Here is a 24,158-nt window from a genome sequence, read left to right on the forward strand (position 1 = left end):
CTTTACAAAGTGTAATTTCATTCAGCATGGTAGCAAGCAGATGAATGGGTTATAATGATACCATCTCCAATGCAGCAATATCGCCAGAGACAAAAATCTCTCCCTTAACAAAAAAAGCTCTCTCAATCTTTTAAATGCCATGCTGTGGTCTTATCACTATTCATTATTAGTTTGGTAGTATTCCTTCCCCCCCTCACATCCTCACAGAAACAGTCCTGCATTTATATTTGATTCTGTTTGTGTAGCTCAGTTCTATTGATTTTTTTCCTCCGAGCGTAGCCTCTATTGTTCATATCAAAATAACTCCCACTCATGGCTACGGAGCTCAGCTTTTGCAATCAATGATTTTTTTTTTTTTTACAAACAATTCAGATCATTTGACTTTTTGCTTGGGGTTTGTTTTTGGTTTTTTTTACATTTATTATTTCCTCAGCAACTTTCTCACAAGTTTATAAACAAAAACTATTCAGTGTTTTCTATTTGAATAGTTAAACTCTTTAGAAGATTATGTGAAATTTAATTTTATCAATCCCTCTAAGGCAGATATATGGCCTTGTGATAGGGCCTTGGGTGGCCAGGTGGTCTAGTGGCTAGATCATTATTCAGAGGGAATGGTAGGGGGACCGGGGTCCTCCCTCTCCACCAGGTCCCAGCCCAGGGCCCTTTGTAGTTCAACCCCTAAACAGGGGAGATGAGTGTCCCTCCTGGCAGGGTGAGGTCAAGACCAGTTTCCCTGGACCACTTTCTACTAAAGTCCTTTAGTTTGGGTGTGGCCCCACTAGTCCAGTTTCCCCGCAGTTGGGGCTTATCTGCAGACTCCCCTTCACAGGGGAAGGCTTACTTGCCTCCAGTGCCTATGATGGCTGGCAGGTCACTGATCCGTCCCTTCAGGCAGGCAAACAGAGAGCTCCTGTCTCCTCACCAGTCAGCTCCCAACTGAGCCAGGCTCCCTTCTTTTCCCCGCCTCCAGGCTTGGCATTGGCTTCAGGTACAATGGGGCAGGGCTAGCTGAACACAAAGCTTTTCTTTAACCCCTGCTGTGCCAAGCGGTTGTTTCTCTGCTCCATCACAGACCTGTATTACAATGGTATCTGAGTACCTCAGAGAATGTAATGTATTTATCCTCACAATAGAGAGTGCTATTATCCCAATTCTACAGATGAGAAACTCAGACACAGAAACTAAGTGACTAGCCCAAGGGCATATGGGAAGGCTATGTCAGGGTGGGGGAATTAAATGCAGGCATCCCACGTCCAAAGGTATCATCCTTAACCACTGGGCTATCTTTCCTCCAAAGTGGTAATGTCAATCCAGTTGCTATTTGGCAGATACCACAGAATGCCTGTCATACTAGTGTCGCAGCTGACACTAACAGACACCGTTGTGCCATTCGCGAGGACTGGCTGAGCATGGGAATTGAACTGAGACATCTTTCCCCAACAGGTGTTGCCTCTAGAGCCGAGCTGAGGAACGCAAGTAAAAGTAGTGGAGTTACAAGAGAGCACTTTTCATTGCCACTATCCAAGCTGTAACTATTTTGTGAGTAAACAGCAAAATTCATCTCACAGGGTTAGCACCCTGGGACCTTTCACAAGCTCTAAATGAACTTTAAAACTACTGAAGCCACATGTTAAAGATCTTCCCCATCTCACTCATTTCAAAAGCATCCTCTGTAAGCTGTGTCAGTCCATTGCAATCAATCATTTTTCTGCTATAAGAAGATAATAGCAATAATATGGCACTGTGTAAAAGAGATTTTTTTAAAGTCATCTTCATAACCATAAGGAAATGTAAGGGCCAGAGGCAAGCATGGAATCTGGAGAGAAGTGGCTCAATAATCTGGCGAGGGCAAATTACTGATACTCCCACGCTCTTTCCACTTACACTTTTCGAGATCAGGAGCCTTCCTTCTGTGCTTATAAATCACAAATTGTATGCTGTGGGCCCACATAGTGATGGTGAGTCAGCCAAGAGAACTGCTATAATTGCCTCTTACATTTAAATCACAATAAAAAGAGCTGGACAAAGTACAGAGCAATCCATGCCAAGTATATCATTTAATGGGATCACCGGGCTGCCAGGTCCAGATCTTCAGCTACAGCTGAGAAACACACAGCATGATCTCAGAAGCGAGTTTGCAAAGGAGCCTTTTGTGGAACAACCTTGGCCCACTACATGCTGAGCTAGTCCAACCAGCATTACTTAGAGCAACCAGAAGACTGCTCTGATATATGCCAATTGTTAATGGCCCCAAAGAGCCCACATGGCAGCCAGAGATTTCCCTAGTTATCTTACTTTTCCCTGGTTACACCATCTATGCTGGGCACAGGAGGGCATGTAAGCATTGCAATAGCTACTTGTCTGGTCACAGGAAGACTGACTTTAGGATCACAGCATTAGTGACATAGTAGCCGCATCAGAGTGCAAAATCTTTGTGTACAGTAAATCCAAGCAATTCTGGGGGAGTTTAGAATGTCACTTCCCTTAAAAACTTTACTTCAATTACATTTTAGAAGTTAAACATTATGCACCAGATTAGAAAAACTATGGGAATAGAATTTTTAGTGGAAAATTATTAAGCTAGACAATATAGGAAAACTTCCTGTACTATTTGCAGTTGGAATTTTGCACTCCCCATTTGATAGCAGGAGACATCTGTAGGAGCATTTAATTGTGACTTTAAACATTTAGGGGCCAGCTGGTGCAAATTGGTGTGGCTCCACTGACATTAGCACTGACTTACACCTGTTGTGGATATGGCCCTGACTGTCCAATTACTTGATTTGCTGTTGCAAATGTCATTGGAGCCCACTAAGCAGGTAGTCAGCCATCTGCAAACGTTTGAACTCACAAGACTCTGTCCCAGGCCCAAAACAGCAGGTGCAAAGTTAGATTGTGGGTTTGGGTCTTTCTGATTTTTCAAAGATCTGTAAATATACAGGGCAACAGGTAGAGCAGCAATGGAAGCCAGTGGAGGATGAGTGAAAGAAAAATATGTTCCTGTGTTAACTGAAGTAGAGGAATTGACAACGCTGGCAGGATTAATAAACAAGGCCCATACACCATGTGTGTTCCAGGTGGTGGCTTTGATCATATCTGCAGTAACATTTTAATCAATGTGAACGGAGAGCTTATTATAACACTTCTGATTGGTGAGATCTTTTCATATCCTCCTTTGCCACCCTGTAATTTAATTTGCTTAGATGGCTATATGGAATGATTTGGATGATGCTGTCTTTATCACAAAGGACATTTAGTGATTCTGAAGCATGCAGCTTGAATGCTATTTAGGGAGAATGCAGTGTCCTAAAAGAGACCTGCCTCTAATATGGGATCTCAGTAGAAGAAAAGAGGGAGAGGGTAATTCCAGGGGAGAAGAGAGAGTAAACAGTTAGATAAAGGCCAGTTTGTGCTACATTTCTCTCACCATTTTCACAACTTGTCTACAGTGGCATTAAATTGAGTCTGATATTTATGTCAAAGCTATCCACAAGGACATTGCCATCAAAATGTTTGCTAAACATATAATCATCTAAAGAGATCAATGAGCGTGTAGCCAATTTTTATACTGACTCTGCTCTGGGAAATTCCACTTTCCAATTTAAGAAATGAGTCACCTGGTTGTTTGCAGATGGTACTTGTGAAGAAATTTACATATTGCATTATATGAAGGTGACATTTAAAAGGGTTTTCACTAGATACATCCTGCTTTCAGGTACATGAGTGCAACTCCTATTGACTTGTATCCACAGGGTGGGACAAACACTGCAAACTTTATTCTTGCTAGAAGTGACTTTAACATCCCTACTTGCATGTGTAAGAGAAGCAGGATTCAGCGTGTAGGTGAGCGCAGATTTGTTCTTATTCTGACTAAAGGCCAGATGCTGCCACCCTTCATTTAAATGGGAATACTATTGCAGTCAAGTATTTCTCAACAGGAGTAAGTAGTGGTACCAGACTGTGGATATATGTGATTACTATTTAACTTTATCAATTGTGTTCTTAATACAAAATAATATAAACCCATGCAAATTAAATACATTAAAATTTGGTCTGCTTGATAACGTATTAAGCTGCAATGTGTCTAAATTCTAGGGTGGAATTTCATTATACAGTATTATTCTGCAGGTTGTAACTTGCTGTTCTTAATGATTTGCTCTTGCAATTCTTGATATCTTAGGGCTTCATTCAGCAATATATTATAAACCACTTAAAGTTTGATACATAATTTATAACCCCTTTCTTTGTTTAGGATTCTCATTTATGAGTAGTTAGTCAATGTTTTAAAATAAGATAATGATTGTGTTTTGCTTAGAGGGATGTTCAGCTCTTAAAAAGTAACTTGATAAAAGAGGCATCATGAGGTTCCATGTACCAGCAGGGCTCCAGGGAAGCATCAGCCATTGGTTAGCCCTTACCATATTTGAAGCTAACTCTGAATTTACCCAGCACCTGACATAAATTAGAGCAGTCTCAGGGCTGCTTTTAGACATGCTTGGCCCCACAAAAACCCATTGTGTCAGCAGAGGAGAGGGAGCACAAGTGCTCTAGCCACACACACCTCACCTGGGAGCCATGAGAGTAGGGCAATATAGAACTGGCTACACCAGCACTCCATTGTCAGAGGAAGCCCCTACAGTAGAGGTAAAACCCAGTGGGAGAGCTGCTGCCTTTACATAAAGTGGCCACGTGGCAATGCAGAATCAGCCCCACTGATGTCAGTTAAATTACTCCCAGAATCAGACCAGAAGGGTATGTGCTTTAGCTTGTTAAAGCAGGTAAACATGAACACTTTTCTCACAGAGCTTTTGCTTGGAAGGAGTGATATTCCCCCCCGCCCCTGTCAAATCTGCATATAACCCATGCATAAATGCCCCTCGAGCACTCCCTGTGACTCAGACCTCTACTTCTACCTTTCATAAACTTTCAAAAAGCCACATTTGTAATGATTTTTTCCTTTCCAGGCTAGTCACCAAGTCCTTTAATGGAACTACAATGTGAGCCTGACAGAGGCAGGCAAGAGAATTTTCAGCACAAACAGCCAGTTTAACATTTTCATTGCATATATTTTGCTTTTTTTTAATTCAGTAATTTCATTTCAGAACCATGCAGCTGCATCTCAAACAGCTTTCTTTTCCTTTAACATTAATAAGGGAGCTCTTTATTTGCAAGGCATGGGAGCTGCATAAGTCTAAGGAAGGTCATGAAATACAAAATCAGTCCAATACCATTAATATTGCTATCCCTCACATGTCTTTTTTTCAGGCCTTATTCATCAATAAACCTTGCAAGGCAGACTCTTGCTTCCCATATCATCTGAAGCAATGCTGGTCCATCCCATTTGCATTCATTCTAATTAGTGGCCATGATCCTCAGCTGGTGTGAATTGATAAACTTCCATTGATTTACATCATGTGAATATCTGGGCCAGTATGTATATTACTATTCCTTGCTCTGTCAGTTTCAGTCTGCCTCCTGCAAATCTTCATTCTGATACCTTTACTTAATATCTAGGAAGCAACATGACAGACTATCCTGACCTTGCTAGTGAACCAAACTAAAAAAACCATAGAGTTCAATGGGGGAGTTTATAGTGACAATTGAAGGTATGTAAAATGCAATGAATGAGATAACTTCACCCTTAGCTACCAGAGACTGAGCTTGTCCCATCAAACATGTGTAGGCTCTCTGGGACCAAAGAGTAGATGTTGCTCTACAGTGTGAATCTGCCACATTGCAGTTGGGTCTATTGTCTGTGTCCCACTGTGTAAAGTAATTTAAGGTCAGTTTGGCAGTGCTTTAGGCAGGGCCGCCGAGAGGATTCAGGGGGCCTGGGGTCTTCAGCAGTGGGGGGCTGCCGAATTGCCGCCGAAGACCGGCACTTTGGCAGCGGGTCCCGTGGCGGAAGGACCCCCCGCCGCGGGTCTTCAGGGCACTTCGGCGGAGGGTCCCGGAGCAGAAGGACCCCCCGCCTCCGAATTGCCGCCGAAGACCCAGAGCGGAAGAAGCTCCAGGTCCCTAGGCCCCATGAGAGTTTTCCAGGGCCCCCAGAGCAAGTGAAGGACCCCACTCCAGGGGCCCTGAAAAACTTTCATGGGGGCCCCTGCGGGGCCCAGGGCCTGGGGCAAATTGCCCCACTTGTCCCCCCCCCCCTTGGGTGGCCCTGGCTTTAGGCGGAGAGTTAGCCATGCAGCTCCCATTGTGGTAAATGGGAATGGATAATAAATTCTCACCCAGCTATGTTGAAATGAGTGCCTCCTCATTTGCCACCCCTAATTTATTTGGCCTCTCATAACCAGAGCAACTGAACTTCACCAATTTTTACTCACTATCAGAAATTAATGTGTCTAAAAACGATTTCAACTTTCACTTGTGCATCAAATTTAACAAATCTAAGCGTTTACGCACCCCAGAAATGTAACTTCTGTGTGGGGCTAATCTGACATGCTGAATACCATTATTGTATAAAATTCACTTGGAGTAGTGACAAGAGCTAAAAATAGGCACATATTTATTATCCCCTTATGCTGTGAATTTCTTCAAAAGAAGGGAAAATAATCTCACTGCTGAGTATCTGCCTGCCGCCATCTTTAAAAGTTAAATCATGCACTTCAGCTGAGGGTAGTGTTCCCCTCTACTGTCAAGTATGTTCCGCAAGACAGTGTGCTACTGAGGTTGTATGAATATAAGAGTCCAGAGGATAATGATTTTGGATTTTAGATTGTTAGTAAGTACAGATATAGGCAACAAAAGGCAAAAATTGAGTAACAATTCCTTTCTCTTTTTATTTTCCAGATTGAGAAATGTTATTAAAACTTGCCTGATTTCATTACATTTTGCAGATTTGCTATCATTATACAAGTCTTACCGGGACTTTTAAAAAAATCAGCAATTAAAAATTTCTTCTGTCTATGAACAAAATCTCACAAAATGTCACCCATGGAAAGTGGGGCTTGGTTTACCTTCTTTCACAAATCCCAAATGCTGCCTTCTGTACAGATTTTAAATTAGCTGTATTAGTACCTAATTCTGTGTCCCATCTATAAGGTTAAGGTGATAAAACTGAGAAATGAGAAAATGTATAGATTCCTACATTATAAATATGTTTGAAGTCCTTGAAACTTTGCATGTCACTGACTCTAGAGGCTAAATTAAAAGATTGTGGAAATGTGAAATAAACTATGAGTAATGTTTTCTAGATCTTTCCATGTGATACAGAGGACCTTCCACAAAGAGACAGGAATGGGAAACCCATCACAAACAAACATGAGTGGAGATGATGGAAAGTTTCATAACACCTTATCCTTGTCTGTCTATGGCTCTCTCATAATCTCAGATGTTTCTAAAGTATCCAACCCCATCGTATATTATCTCCTCTTTGTTGGTAACTTCAGGAGGATTCCTTTACATGGTAGATCTGGTCTAGAGCAAGAACCAGGTTCTGGTAAAAATATATTTACAGTTAAGCATAGAGAGATTTATCAGAGCTGACAGCCATGTAATGCTGAAAGCCGCTGATGCCCCTTAAATGGAATAGCATGCCATTTTCTACTGGATGGGATCTGGAACATTAATGAGATGCTAATACTACTAACTGTGGGTTTGATCCTGCAGTTGTTCCTCATGAAGGTAGTCTCACTGAAATTAATGGGACTGCTTATGTATGGACTACTTCCACGAAGTGTTGCAAGAAAATCTCCCTTTTTACATTTTAACACTGTGTTGGAATTCGATCCTGCAATTCCTTATTTGCATGGGTAAAAGTTTGCAGGATCTGGCTCTTAATTTTATTTCCAAAGGGGATCAATCATCTTGCCAGTATAATAATGTTTCTAGTTAATTTAGAAGGCAACTCTTGAAAAGATATACAGTTCTTGTCACTTCTAATTCAGAGACTGTCTGGTGAGGAATTCTGAAAACGATACTTCAACACTTGAATGGTTTTTCAAATTAAAAAAAAATGGATTCCTCACTGGCATCCTACCCCAATTTACTGACAACCTAGACTTTTATTGCATTTATGTTACTGACCAGAGTTGTAGCTGCACATTAGCCAGAAAACTTTCATGAACTGGTGAGTGGGCCATAGAAATTGAGTTTTTATGACCAATTAATTTTAGCCTGGAAGACTGCAAATTCTTGAACCACACTACTGATTTAGCAAAATTTTGCCAATGTCATAGGACATTAGCAATCTCATTGTCATAATGGTGATGTTGAGTAACTTGCAGGAGAGAGTTAAGAAGTTTACAATGCAGCAAAATAGAATAGTCTTAGAGGAAATTTTCAGAATTACCTCCTTGTGTTCCTCTTCCCCCCACCTCAGCTATGATTACTCTTCATCTAGAGAAGAAGATCTCAAGATTTAAACTGAAGAGTGCAATATCTGAAGAGCAAAAAGTACTTGATGTGCCACCTTTGTAATTTGAATCAGAGTAGGTATAATGGATTCTTAATCTGATAAACCAACCTGTATATATACCTAAGATACTTACCTGGCACCCATCACTGTAGTTAACTGAGCACCTCACTCTTTAAATGTATTTATTCTCACAACATCTCAGCAAGGTGGGGAAGTTCCCATTTTACAGAGGGGAACTGAGGCACAGAGAGGCTAAGTGACTTGCCTAAAGTCACACAGGAAGGATGTAGCAGAGCAGGCAATTGAAGCTGGGTCTCCCAAGTCCTGAAGTAACACCCTAACCACTGGGCTATCCACTTCTAATTTGTCGGGCAGCAATCTAGATCAGATTCCCAAACAGATTGTCCTTCAACACAGGACTTAGGAGCCTTTGCTTTTGGGGTAGGAAAATCCACCTTTCCATTGTTCTGACACCATGAAATTCTGAGTGGCGATGGTATGCAATGTACAAGTTCTGGATAGCTGGGGGTTTTCTTACAATATGTTAAAAAGGTGAAGATGACCTCAACTTAGCTTTCAAAAACAGAGAGTTATGAATTTCAGAAGTAGTATGTTACCAGTCAAATGTAGTTAACACATTTTAAATGCTCTGAATGATATTTTCTGCCACACCAATACTGAGAACTCCTGTGCCCTTTCACCTATATCTTAATGCCTATACAAGAGAAAACAGCAAACGGGCAGGTAAAGAGTTGAAATGGGCTACTGAGAAGAATACAAGGCATGACGTTTTGCCATCTCTCTCCGTCTCGTATCAAAATTAGAGATGAGTTAATAATTCACTTTTTTGGTTTGAAAACTCTGGAGGGGATTTTTTTTTTTTTTACCCAAAACTGATTTTTCTTTTATTTCCCCACCACCACCCAAATGAATAACCAAAAATGGTTTGTTTGGGTTGAACAAAAGGTTTCAAACTTTGTTCCAAACTGCCATTTCCTAAATGAAATTGTGTTTCTAAAATGTCATTTCCAAACAAAAATGTTTAAATGAAACTTTTTAGCATTTCTGAAAAAAAATTCACTGAAAATATTGGCCAAATTTGACCCAAATTCACAAATAGTTTTAGTTCCCCAAACTTGTTTAATATACTTATTACACCAAATTTACTTTTTACTGAAAAAGATTTGCCCAGCTCTATGCCAATATGTAGGAATTTAGAAGAAAATGGCATTTCAGTAGGGACTTAAAATGGATGCTTTGCCCTCACTTTTTTACATACAACATGGTGTTGGTGAAGAGAGGAGGGGTGAATCATTTTCCAGTTGTCCTCTCTAACATAGTAAATCATCCAATATGTAAATACTTGAACTTTAATGCCTGGCGTTCAGAGTAAAATAGCACTTATTAGATTCTAGTGGAGTCACTTCTAGAAATGGAAAAAAAAATCTCAATCTGAGTTTTTTCTCATAATGGTAGGACAACTAGAAGCATTTTTTTCTCCTGAAAAGCATGCATCATATTTCACATTTCTGATGGACGCTCTAATTGAATCTAAACTCAGACCAAGATTTCCCTTAATCTGAGGCTGACCTAGAATTGGATTCCTTGCTTTGAATTTTCAGGATGTTCTTTCTGAACCCTGATTTTCTGACCAACACTCTTTCATATGTAAAATATATGCCACTATTAGCACACTTAGCTGAAGGAAAACCTTTTAGGTTGAATTACCTTAAATTCAGTTTCAATGTTGGCTAGTCTTGCCAATTCATTGCTTAGTTCTAAAGCAGTAAGAACGGGGTCTTCACTAGAAAGAGACAAATAAGCGGCACTTGCTAATCCTTTGTAGGCATTCATTCTTGATCGAGAGTGACTGAAGGAATCTTTCCTCTGCTTCTCGGCACATTCATTGCACTTGCAGAAGTAGTCATGGGGCCTTTCTATCCGTGCCCCTTTCAGAAGCAAGATATGAACAATTTCATACTCTTGGCAATGAGCAGCGAGTATTATGGGGGTGATGTCATGAGAAAACCGAGTTCCATCTTCATCATAAGCATAAAAATCATCATCACGTAGTTCCTGCTCAAGGGGGCTTAGTGTTAGACGCTGCCCTTGTGCAAAGGCTGGATGGTTCAATATTGCTTCCACAATGCGCACGTATCCCTTACTGATGGCCAACAGCAGTGCATCTCCAACTCGAGCCAGATTCTCCTTTTTCAGAAGGAGTTCAGTCACTTCCAAATGCTCATTCCCCACCGCTAGCTGCAAGGCGTTTTGTCCCATGTAATCAACACAATTAAAGTTCAAGGTTTTGGACTCCTCCAGCATTTTCCGCACCACTGGGATGTTGCCATATTCCGCAGAATCCAGGAAGCGTTCTTCCTCCATGGTCAGGCTGGTGCCCTTCTCGTTAAACATGTAGGCTGGGCCTCGGATAGCCTGTCTCCGGCCTTTCTCCCGAAGGGTTGTGTGCCTTCGATGCATGTTTTTAGAGTTGCTGTTTCCCAACCTGCACAAAGACAGGAAGGAAGCTTGATTATCCTCTCAGCCATTTTTAATCTGAGGTAACCTGAAAATAATGTTGAAAATGTTCTGTTGTTATAAGACCTTGTATTTAAAATGGTTTAGGATACATGCTGGATAATGCAAATTACTGAATAAGTGCCAAAAAGTTAGGCTCCTAAGTCACCTAAGCTCTTTTGAAAATGTTACCCAAGATGTAACAAGCAGATGAAACAAGTGGTGATGCTCTGTTGGCAACACACTATTCATCCTTCATGCTAGTCAGTGATCTAGGGCTGAATATTGCCCACCCAGCATGTGGATCCTCTGCAATTGTTTGTTTGGAGTGGAATAGTTTCACATTTGGAAAAAAAGAAAAACAAATTTTCTGCCATGAAAATGTTTCATTTTTAAATGGTACTGTTGGAAGCAGGGCAGAGGTTTGGAATGCTAGAAGCAGTATTAGCAGGAGCTGGCCCATTATCTATTCTCCTATATTTTTAAAAAACAATGGCCTATATATTCTTTTAATTATTATTGTTCTGTGGGCTTTTTTTTTTGTTACTCTTTCTAAAAAAACAAAACAAACAATCGGTCCTAATGTCATTTCCCAATCCACAAATGAGAACAATTAAATCTCTACCCTGATATAACGCGACCCAATGTAACATGAATTTGTATATAACGTGGTAAAGCAGTACTCCGGAGGGCCAGGGCTGCGCACTCCGGCAGATCAAAGCAAGTTTGATATAACGCGGTTTCACCTATGACACGGTAAGATTTTTTGGCTCCCGAGGACAGCGTTATATCGGGGTAGAGGTGTGGTTATTCTGTGGGTAGAAAGAAAGCAAGAACATAAGAATGGCCATATGGGTCAGAGCAATGGTCCATCTAGCCCATTATCCTGTCTTCCAACAGTGGCCGGTGCCAGTTGCTTCAGAGGGAGTGAACAGAACAAGGCACTTTAACAAGTGATCCAACCCTTGTCATCCAGACCCAGCTTCTAGCATTCAGAGATTGGGGGGAGGGAGAGCTCAGTGTTTTGAGCATTAGCCTGCTAAACCCAGGGTTGTGAGTTCAATCCTTGAGGAGGCCACTTAGGGATCTGGGGCAAAAATTGGTCCTGCTAGTGAAGGCAGGGGGGCTGGACTCAATGACCTTTCAAGGTCCCTTCCAGTTCTAGGAGATTGGTATATCTCCAATTATTACCTTTATTACCTTTAGGGACACTCAGAGCATAGGGTTGTGTCCCTGACCATCTTGACTAATAGCCATTGATGGATCTATCCTTCATAAACTTATCTAACTGCCACTCTACAGTCCTTCTTGTCCTCTTCTTTTCACCCCAGACACTGGCAAAGTGAATCTAAGGCTCTATACAAAGGGCCCAGTTCTTGTAGTTTTGCCTGAGAAAGGAGGTTAGGGTTTGGTCAAGAATTACTTACATACATATAATATATATGTAAGTAATTCACCAAAATGATGAACAATAACATTGCTTTTTCTCAGTGTCTCTGATTAAAAGTAGACACTGGTTTTCCACTCCATTCTAACATCAACAGTAAGAAGGATTAGTGCAGAAGCAGAATACTATTCAAATAAAACTTCGCACCAAAACATAACTAATATAAAAAATTAAGCATGTTAAAATACTGTAGAGAAGGATGAGCAGAACAAATGACATTTATGGTGAAGGCACTATAACTCATGGAAGCCTTCACCTCTGATGAGTTATGGCCTCAATCTTGTTCATGAACACTGAAGATTAGTATTTCAGCTGCCTCACTTTATCATCTTTTTACATAAAGTGAGACAAATAGAAAATTATTCCCTTATCTCTGAATATTTTCATAAGAAAAACTCAGCTATCATTTTACATTTTAAAAGCTAGTTATGATGTTTGACCTGAGCACTGAGTTATGATGGAGTAGTGACAATGCAAAGATATATATTTAATAACCGTAGATCTTGGAAACTCAGCCATACCCATGTCACATGATTCTGTGTGGTGCCTTGTTCTGCACCAGTTGTGCAGACAGTTTTCAAACTAATCATACGTACTGAGCTTGTGTAATGTGTTCTCTTTAAAAAGTGTAATTGTAACTTGATTGCAGGTATCTTAACATTTTTGTTTGAAGGTGCTCTGCATTTAAATGACTGTATTTGCATATGTTATTGAGACAGCTAGTGATCAAACTCAGAGATTGCAATTAAAATATTGTGTTTTTCTAGGAATGCATGCTTTGACATTCCATGTCATTGGAAAGAAATCTTCTGTGGAAAGGCAAACCTTGGGCCAAATCCTGACTCCAGGGGGATTTCTGCCTGGGTTCAGGCCTGCTGCTGCAAGATGGTGACCACCCACAATGGCTCTAGAAGTCCTTAGGAGTTGAGAGCCCTTGGCATTTTGGAGGAGGTACACAGCACTTTGTGGGATTTGTCACTAAAGCACTAGGGGGGTTCACTCAATATGTTGACATAGGGATGCTTGCTTAGGCTAAAGTCCTCTACCCAGCAGTTGGACTGGGTTAGCTGGGCTGGGTGCTGGGAGTGAAGGGCTAAGAAGAATTCCCTCCCACAGAGCACCTGTGGTTCCTAATGCTGTAGCCTACTCCAGCCAATGTCCTGCCTCTCACCCACTTCCTTTCTGTCGCTACACATGGGGCTCGTACAGAGCTCGTGCCCATGCCATTCTGTACCTTGTGTATGGACACACACGTTCAGCTCCCCCATTGTCGCACCATGGGAATACACCTGCAAAGATAGGAGTGGCATCTGGAATTTACATTTGGAACAAAATTTTCAGGATCCTGTGTTCCATTTTCAAAAATGACTTAGGGGAAGATTTTTAAAGCTATTTAGTTGTGTGAAGATGCCAAAGACACTAATAGGATTTTCAAAAGATCCTTGGTACCTAATTCCCATTAACTTTCAATGAGACAAGATCCTACAGCCCAGATCCTCAAAGGTAATTCATGCTCCTAACTCCAAATATCAGTGGGAATTAGGCACCTAAATACCTTTAAAGATCTTTGACTAAGTGCCCAAATAATTTTTGAAAATGCAATTTAGGAGTCTGTTTCTTGGGTGACATTTTCAAAAGCACCTTTTATGCTCTGGGGCCTCATCCTGTAATCCTCGTTTAGGCAAAAATGAAATTCAAGTTGGGGATGTAATGGGAGTGAAGAACTGCAGGATCAGCCCCTTACTCACTATCTCTCTTTTCCTGCAATGATTTCAGCTATTTTCAGAGGGATTCAGGAAAAATAGGCACTACAATCCCATTAAAACTCCCATAGGCCTATTTAAAATGTTCACCCTCTGTCTCTATACAACTGATGCACTATTGTGTTCTATTAAAAACACAAACTAAAATGTTACTACTCAAAACATTGCAACTATGAACAAAAATTAAGGAAATGAGACTCTACAGATGTGAATCAATAAAGAAATGACTGCAATGAAAAGAAGACAGGAAAAAAAAGCTCTTTGCCAAAATATTTGTCTGCAGAATTTTATATGTTTAATTTATTTAAAAGAAAAGGGGAAAAGGGGAGACAACGTATTTCTTAGCAGAATCAAGGCTTAAAGGCATAGTACTGAATTAGAAAGTGTGGGGGGATAAATTATACTTTTAAGGAACCCACCGGTTTCAATTAATATAGCTAACCCTCAAATATTTATAATCCAATCCTACCCAAAGCTAGACACATTATTTTTAGAGTAAAAGATAATTAAAAATAATGGAATTGATTCCTCCCTGCATTCATTTCTTTTTCATTTTCTTTGATCCTTATATCTACTGTTCTGTTTTTTACATATAGAACTCTAAGGATGACTAAAGGAAATACATATTGAAATGATTCCTAAAATATGTGATGGGTATTTGTACCAATATGCTATTTGGAACCTCAGTTACTCTTATATTGTCTATATTTTGACAGGCTCGTGTGAAAGTTTTCTGTATTGTAAAGTACAAATCATTATTCCCTCTCTATTCTCTCTTTAGCCTCAGTTAAACAATGTGTTTGCCCAACATGTGTTTTGAATGTTGAGTAAAATAATAGTTCTCAAAATTAATGGTTGTGTAACCCTAATCCTGGTCTCGGAACATAATTTTCTGAGTCCAATTTATCCCGTCTGTAGAAGAACACTCAGAATTAGCTTTAGCTCATAACCCTAATATGCCATATGAATACATGTTCATTCACAAATTTTACTATTGAAAACAGCGGCCAGTTCCCCTCCAGCAGGTGGCAGCATAACCCTGGATTACAACCACAAGCAATTCCACTCTACCTACTTCCAGACCCGAAGTCTCCAGCTCTGTTCAGACAGAGCCTTGATTCTTGTTTTACGGACTGAACCTACTTTAACTGGCAACGTTACTTAACAGTTATTTAAAATCTCGAAAAAAAAAAGGCAAGGAGCCCAATCTTTAGACACCCCAGGCCTGCCCAGCTCCAGCAGGGCTACTCGCAATTAAGCAGAGCAGGCATTTGGTGCGTCCCCTTTCCCATAGCATACATGGAAAAGCCATGGAGCTCAACCCAGAGACATGGGGACAGACCTGAGACAGGGGGACAGATCTAAAACATGCCGCTCGTGGTAAGCCCAGCGATGACGGACTGAATGACTATTTACAATTGAGTTGCAGCAATGCTACATATCTAATTAACCTGACACCCAGACATTTTAACATCGCCAGAAATCCAACACCCCCGATTTACACGCAGGGCTTCCTTGCAGAGTTTCAATCCACAAAATACTTCTCTGGGCGTAACTGGGAGCCAGGGATTTGGGCCAGAGCGAATAATCGGAGGAGGCAAGTTTAGTTTCACCTACTTAAAAACCACCATCCGCCGCGGATCCCCTACACAGGAGAGAATCAGGAGCTTACATGGAGCGAAAGGGGCCCCGGTCCGTTGCCCTCTAGGCGTTTGCAGTCCCAGGAAGCCGCATGGTTGCCCGTCCCGCCGGTGAAGCGCTGTCTATGGTGCTGAAATTGGGACCTGATCTGGGAGCCGCTGGTTAGTTAGTGGCAGGAGCGGCTGTGCGGGGAGCCGGCGGGCTCCGCTGCTCTGTCCCCGGTGCTGCAAGAGTCAGCTGAGCTCCCGAGACGGAGCAGCATCCCCGGCGCTGGGCGGTGGGAAATTTCCCAGGGAACATTAGGGATGCATTGACTGGAGGAAGATCCTGGGGCCAGACTGGCCGGTGCTTTCTTTTGCCCGCTGCTCCGGTAGTGAGGTAGCAGATCCCGTCCTGTATCCCCCCCCGCCCCCACAAGCACACACACGCACCCCTGATGCTCTATAATGCGCGGTGGAAAAGTGAACCTCCAGCCCAACGCGGCGGGATCCCCCCTCTCCCCGGCTTGGGGCAGCAGGGAGCGGGGACTGGCTCAGGATCCCACCGGTCAAGCCCTGGCGATCTCCTGCACGCCTTTATAGCCAGGCTTCCCTCCCCACGTCTGGAGCCTTCGCGGCAAGTTTGCTAGCCCATCTGCGCCCCATGGGCTAATTCAAGCAGGTGGGGGCCAGGCAGAGAGAGGCTCTGTACGTCTCCCGCCCGACTGTCGCCAAAAGCTCCCTCCCCGCCTTGGTCCCACCAGGGAAGCATCTGCTACAACTTCAGTCTCGCCTCGCGAACCTGCCCTGGCCTGGAACGACCCAGATCAAGGTCCCCCTAAAGGGAATCGGACTCCCCGCTCCGCTTCCAGAGTCCCAGGCGTCTCTCATTAACAATGCCTCGCCACAAAGGAAACCTCCCCCGTCTCCCCTGTCCTCTGCTCTGGCTCCTTTCAACGCCCTCCAAGCCCGCTCCTTGTTACTGGGAAACCTCAGTTAGTCCAAAAGAAACCGACATCCTTTTAGAAGTTATGCTGCATTCACAAACCCGGGGTGAAAGTCTTCCTACACGCAGAATGCAATCGCTGCTCTAGCTCCGTGATTAGTTAGGTCATGCAGCGGTGCTAGTCTCAGAGAAAGAAGATCAGGGTCTCTTCCAAGCCAGGCAGTGCCCTAAAAGAGGACACCAGCCACCCCCTTCTCCTCTTCATCCCACCCCCTCCTCCAATGTTGGAACGGATTTAATTGGTTAACAAGAGGTTTTCGTCAGCTCTCTCCTGGAGTTGATCTGTTTAGAATGGGGATAGATTTGCTAACTAAGCACCTGGGAGAAATCCAGTCAATCCTGTTCCCAGAGACTAGTGTAAACGTAGGGATGCTGGGTGGCGTTGGGATCTTTACTGAGCCGTAGGGAGCTGTGCCCTATCAAGAGCAGGGCTACCCAGAGGATTCAGGGGGCCTGGGGCAAAACAATTACAGGGGCCCCTTCCATAAGAAAAAGTTGCAATACTATAGAATACTATATTCTTGTAGGGGCCCCTGCAGGGCCTGGGGCAAAGTGCCCCACATGCCTCGCTCTGGGCAGCCCTATCAAGAGTGAATCTGCACAATATTTATGGCAGGTCTTTCATGTTCCCCATCAGACCACCAGCCAGGCAGTGTACAGAGCCAGAGCATCTTTACCAGCCTTTCCCCATGGCTTTATCCTTAGGGAGGCGGTTGTATTGTCAGATAGTGCTAAATAGGGGGGGAGGTGTATGAAAGAATATATCTCAGGGGGAGATACTGCACACAGTTGGCCGGACTAGTCTGAACTTCCCTGAAGATCTGCCTGTTGCTAAGCACACAATGTCACATACAAAATATCCCACAGACAGAGAGTTGTATGTCATAGTTACAAGGGCATCGACTCCATATGATTACACAGATTACTTGAAATATAGACCCAATATTGCATTTTAAATCACACATAGAACTTATTTGACCAGGGATATACTCTCCTCTCAGACCTAGACACATCTGAGAGACAGACAGCAGTCATTCACTTTAGACCGACTTTCTCTACTGGGAAAAAAGGTCAGATCTCCAGAGCCTTATGTCCTTTGATTTTTTTCCCCAACACAATTACTTTAATTTTCTGCCATCCAGTAGTTGGCTTTCATCTTCACGAACCAACAGGTGAAACAATTTGAATATCAAATCTTCACAGATGAAGAACAGCCTGCATGAAAACCATAACAATTACCAAGACCGAATCACCAGTTATAAATCCTCTTCAAAGTGATAGATAGTTCAACCTATTCATAACTTTTCAAATCTGCTCGCTGGGAAAATGACTCAAACCTAAAGCCAGCCATTTTTATTTGCGTATCAGCAGAAAATATTGCCAGATCTTCAGAAAAATACTCAGCCTAGAATGAACAAGTGAGTGGTTTCACTATTTATGGCCATTTTTTCTCCTAATCTACTGCATGAAAAATGAAGATGTGGTGACAATGTATTGAGTATATACTTCAGAAGGCACGATGAGCCTTTCCAATTATAATGTAAATAGGAAGTTCTCTATCCACATGTATTTTACACACTTCTTTTACCTAGGTCAAAAATTCAAGATCAATCAGTATCTAGCACTCAGAGATGGCATTTGGATCTTGCTGGAGAACTTGTATCCAGAAATTAAAAAACAGATTATGCTCTCGGTAAATGTAGTTTTCACCTGAAGCCAATAAATTATTGACAATATTATCCATTGAACTTAATTATTTCAGATCCCCATGTGTAAAGGATACAATAGAATGGAAAAATTGCTTGTGAAAGACATGGGGGAAAGAGTTGGAGAAATCTGTGGTCTATGGCATATATTTCAGTGGAGTGAGAAGTATTTTATATGTTTGAGGGTCACCACTGCCGGCTTGTAGCATATCGCAGTGTTGGTGGAATGTGGCAAACTGGAAGGCCAGTATGTGGCACTTGCCAAGCATGCCATCTACCACAAAATCCTGCAACTTCTGAATGTTTCAATTAATATTGATCTGTATTTTGTTATTGTAATAATTACACTTGCATGAGAATTAAGGCAGCCATATTTTTGACTATTACAAAATACTCTACTCTCTTTTTCTTAAGCCTTATTGATCTCAGAGTTAAATGAAGATTTGTCTATTTCATATTTCACATGATCTGAATTTAAAATCCGGGTGCACAACATTGGAATAGTCATTATTGCCGGGTATGTGAGAGGGTGCAGAGTCAAAAGGCCTCCTATTGCTGCTATTACAACTGTTCTATTATTTGTTATATATTAGTTGAATGCTGAAAATGTGCTTAGCACTGCACACAACATAGACTAAGACTTGTTGCCTCCCCCCCGCACACACCACCACACACACAAACTTACTCTCTAAGGGCATGTCTACCCAGGAACACTCAAGAAAGCTAAATCAGAGTCGACGTACATAAGTGAACGCATTTTCACGCCACCCCATGTGGATGCTTTCATTCAGGAGTAAAGCGATCTTAGTTCATTGTAACTTAATCCCCTTCCAATAAGAAACCTAGAAAACAATTAAGCCAACTTTAGAAGTTGCAGAATTTTGTTGTAAGAAACTTGCCTCTCTTGGAAGAGCATTGAGCAACCACTTTGTGGAGACTCTAAAATCCAGTCATGGCTTTTTGGAAATTATTGAAGCTCTGTGAGCTCAGCGTTAACGTACTTACCTCTGCTGAATTAATGGTCATTTTGGTAATAGAGATATTGCAAAAGTTACTAAGAGAGGCAGTAGGGGAAAGTGCCTGAAATGGATTTAGGGGCCTAACTTAGGGGATGGTGTCCCTCGCCTCTGTTTGCCTGAAGCTGGGAATGGGTGACAGGGGATGTATCACTTGATGATTACCTTGTCTGTTCATTCCCTCTGGGGGTACCTGGCATTGGCCACTGTCGGAAGACAGGATACTGGACTAGATGGACCTTTGGTCTTAGCCAGTTTGGCCATTCTTATGTTCTTATAACTTTAGACACCAAAGGCTGAACATTTGGTCCATTAAAAGTTAAGGGGAACTATCCACATACACCAAGAGATGCCCCGAGAAAGAGAAAAGATTAAATAAAATGTGGCAACAGGACACTAAAAAAATTACAGTAAACTTTTGCTGCATTTTTGCAGCTGAATTTTTTTCAGCTGTTTCTCAGAGCTCTTCGTACTCTCCATTAGTCAACATTCAAATCAAACTGTTCAGCTCTTTTACTTCTGACATAAATGATACTGGCCAGAATACAAATGAAAGTTAAGCAGAGATTCCCAAGGGTTTCCATCAATACGAGCAAAGAGTCTAACAATCTCTTCATTGCAGCCACCCGTTGCCTAGAGATTTATTTAAAGTTACTTGTGACCTTGACTCAACCCTTACTTCAAATACACACAGAATTAATTTCAAATAATTGAAACATCAAAAGCAGCTGAAATGACATCAATTCAATAAATGTGACAAATCATATAACCAACGGTTCTAATCATACTATTATAGGCGACTAAGTGTAAGCACGTAGGCCTGCTATAGTGCTTCATACATTCTTTAAATGTTCAAAAACCCATATTAATGAGTACAGAGGGAAATTACAGTAAATACTTTTAATTGTTACCGGTATGGACCCATTTTGAACTAGTATGAAAGACAATATATTACCTTACCAGTTCTATGAATTATCCATTCTCTGGAACAACTGGATATGACATCTTACAAACCTATTCATGAATAGTAATCACCATTGGCTGTATAATCTGATACAATATTATTCCATCTGAAAGACGGGTCCTCTCATTTAGCAATATAGTAGATCAAATTCATTTTTCATTATTCTCTGTATACCCAGGCCTGCAACCACTGTATTCAAGAGCAGTCCCATTCACTTCAATGATCTTACCAAGTGTTTATACCACTTGTGTTTCACTTTAGTGTAGTTTCTTCAACTGCTGCCATCAGTGAGCAATATTGTAATAACTTTATCAAGGCTAGCACAGTCTGTTATCCACCAGCATGAACTTGGTCCAGAAGCAAGGGGTCATCTTAAATTAGAAGAGCAGTAGGGAAGAGTCAGAGTGATGGATTCATTTAACAAGACACAAAGAGCAAAGGGGCTAGTCTGAAAAGCAGCTATTTCTTTTAACCCACTTTTATTTTGAAAGCAATTTATATGATAATCAGATTTTGCACAAATTCTTCATGTAAAAAAAAGGAAAGCCATTCTTTCATGTCAACAAAGGAGTATTTCTCTATGTCCCGTGTAAAGGGGGGATATAGCATTTGACCAAAATACATTCTGGTACACAAATAAATGATGTTGATTTTTTTTAAAACAAGGGATTCAATACCAGCTATATGTTTAAGTTAAAATAAAGAACAAGAAAACATGTATTCACTTTACTTACAAGTTCATGAGAAAGCAATTCATGATACATTCTGAATTTTAAAATGGAAAGAGGCAAATCCGATCCCTTTCTTAGACTTACTGATTTACTCCATAACACCTCTTCCTCAAATGACAAACCCAACTCCTTTTTATAAGGACTTCTAATAGTGTCTCTTGCTAGTATTGGTAATGGTATTTCTATACATCTCTTGGTGGTTCTGACTATGTACCTAGATTCCTTTGAAGTTCTTTTTAACTTCAGTTTATGGTGGTGAGCACTGTGTAGCTCTTTTGTTGTGTGAGACATTTCCTGAAGCTACACCTATGTTTAAAATACTACAGTGGCTCAGCTGCAGCCATTCAGCTGCGCCACTGTAATGCTTCAATGTAGACACTCACTATGGTAACAGATTTCTCCTATTGCCTGTAGGTAATCGACCTTCCCAAAAGGTGGTAGCTAGGTCGACAGAAGGATTCTTCCATTGACCTAGTGCTGTCTACTCTGGCGGTTAGGTCCATGCAGCCGTGTCTCTCAGAAGTGTGGATTTTTCCACACCCCTGAGAGAAGTAGCTATGCCAATATAAGTTTCGTGTGTAGACCAGTCCTGAGATTATATCCTCTCTGTTTTTAAAAATGTGTGCTTACATCTCAGTTATTTTATTGATGCTCTCTTTCCCACTGTAATGCTGTAGCCTTGCAAACCATTACGAATAGATAAAGAGATTAAAGTCAAAATTTCGTTATGTTGTCTTAGGCCTCAATTCAGGAAGAAATGAAGCACCTACTTACCTTTAAGAATAGGGTGAAGTCCATCTCTATTCAACAAACCACTTTTATGCCAGTGCTTAAAATGAAGCATGTGCTTAAGTCCCATCAAATCAATCCCTTACATCCTAAGGGCCAGATCCTCAGGATAATGCAGATGCTTTGCACTGCACTGCCACAGGGTTTTGACAGTAAACTTTCCTACACTGTCCAGGTCGAATCACCATACAGCAAGGGTGACACTGCAGTGGTGAATGGCTGATGAAGGGGTTTATACAACCTTTCCTGCAGCGGCCATAGTTAGGGGGAAAGGGCATGGTCAGTGAAAAGATCAGAGCACCCCTATACCATGTTGATCTTGGGCTATGTCTTCAAATTCTTATGTCCTTACAGGCTTTAGTAAAAGAGGTGGCATACACAGAACTCTGACGGTGCAGAGGGAATGATAAACAAAGAAAGCAGGACTAGGATCAGGCTGGCCATTGTAAAGGAAGTCTAAGCCATTTGATTGCACCTTGTGTATTTCCGACCTACCTGAAGATCTGGTGCTGAAAAATGACTCTACAAGATGTCTAAGACTTAGACCTACTAACAGAATTTTCAAGCTGGCAAGCATTGCACAGGATATTTCAAAGATACTTCATTAATTTCTAGTAACAGGATGTCTCCTCACTAGGGCTTTGGGGAACTGCCAGTTTTCACTTTGCCTGCAAAAACTGGTATTTTCACGGTTTTGTTTTACCTAGAGATGTTCCACTATGTTCCATCTTATGGAAGTAGCATTTCCATCTCTTCTCTTAGCTCATGCACACGTCTTTTGTCATTTTCTTCACAATTCTAGATTGATCTCAGCTGATGCTTGAGGCATGCCAATTTTTTGTCTTCAGAGGATGCTAATTTCCTTTCATGTTTTTCATGCTGCTTGCCCTGTTTTGGTTTACCATCCTTCCTACAAAGCTAATTAAAGAGTGCCATATTATGACCCAAGGCATGGATGTCCCTCTCCTTTGGGGAAGGGAACCAACTACCTCTGAGGCACTCTCTCATTTTTAGGACTCCTTGGGGCAGTCCACAGTCTTGGAATCTTCAGGGAGTAGAAGACAGGGGCTGCCGAGAGGATGGAGTTGGCATGGAGTCGCAGGCCCTAAGCATGGATAGCACTGGCCTCTAGAGTTAGTTAGAAATGGATTTTCCATCATGGAAAAAAAAGATATTGAATATTTTCATCCCAAACTGGGACAAAATGCCAACATTTTTAAATTGTTTGTGAAATTAAATTCAGATTTTTTTTTATTTTGGGTCAATCAAAACATTTCATTTTGATACATTCAAAATACTTCATATTGATTTCTACCATTTTAAAATTTCTTTAATATTTTTATACAAAAAAGTGAATTGCTAAACAAAAGAGTAGTTTTGAAATGAAACTTTCCATTCAAAAAGTGATTTAAGAAAGGATCGGTTTTGTCAAACCAGCATTTTCTGTTGGAAAACGGTTGCAATAAAATGTTTTCAACTGGCCCCTTGCCAATCCCCCAAAATCTATGCAGGTTCATAGGGATCCTCTTGGTCAGAATCACAGCTCATTTCCATGTCAGTGAGGCTGGGGAACCAAACCCTGCCTCCTCATAGGGAATTTTCTCCCTCTCTCATATTTTACCAAAGGAGGTGGTGATTTGGCCCTTATGTTTGGCAATGTCTGATGTTTAAATGAAACAAATGACCTGTGCTGTTCTTTAGAGGCCGTGCTCTCTCCCAATGAGCTCTCACGCTGCACGTGCTTCCAAGTGTCATATTAACCTCGTCTTAGTACAACTCTTTCCTTTCTTCTTCATACTTCATTCAGCTTTACTGTACTTCATTTTATTGTCACCTTCCCAGAGCCCCTCTGATTGTCCTTATCCTGTATATAGTTATTCCTCACTTTTGATTTTTGCACTTTCTTTTTGCATCCAAACAGTTGTTTCCCTTCTCCCAGTGTACAGATTCTGTATGTATTGCCAGATGGCCACTATTACTCTTGGGCACAAATTAATTTAGCTTTGAACACTTCCCATTTCTCTTCTGCATCCTTTCCCTCCATTGCTTTTTCTAATCTGATTTTATGCAACACTTCCTGCATTCTTCCAAAATATGCTTTTCTGAAAAGTCTGCAGCCATATTTCCCCATAACACCTCCTCCTTTTGGATTTCACTTTAATTATATTTAAAAGCTGCACCATATATCTCCTTCTTGCCAAGCTGACCCATATTAACATCTCCACTGAGGTCCCCTGA

The 24,158-nt window shown here is 41.4% G+C and overlaps 1 protein-coding gene and 1 long non-coding RNA gene across 2 annotated transcripts in view; one reads left to right on the forward strand and one right to left on the reverse strand.

Moving 5' to 3' along the window:
- Window positions 1-24,158, reverse strand: part of TRPC7 (transient receptor potential cation channel subfamily C member 7) — a 364,174-nt gene that overhangs the window by 104,377 nt on the left and 235,639 nt on the right. Inside the window, exon 3 of the mRNA XM_045026121.1 lies at window positions 10,091-10,868. Within this exon, the coding sequence (XP_044882056.1) occupies window positions 10,091-10,868 (778 nt within the window). The remainder of the gene's footprint in view (window positions 1-10,090; window positions 10,869-24,158) is intronic.
- Window positions 3,724-14,411, forward strand: LOC123375344. The gene is made up of 3 exons (XR_006581409.1): window positions 3,724-3,843; window positions 8,327-8,435; window positions 13,094-14,411. It is a non-coding gene; the product is annotated as an uncharacterized LOC123375344 (long non-coding RNA).

Source organism: Mauremys mutica, chromosome 8 (genome assembly GCF_020497125.1).
Source record: "Mauremys mutica isolate MM-2020 ecotype Southern chromosome 8, ASM2049712v1, whole genome shotgun sequence".
Classification (NCBI taxonomy): Eukaryota; Metazoa; Chordata; order Testudines; family Geoemydidae; genus Mauremys; species Mauremys mutica.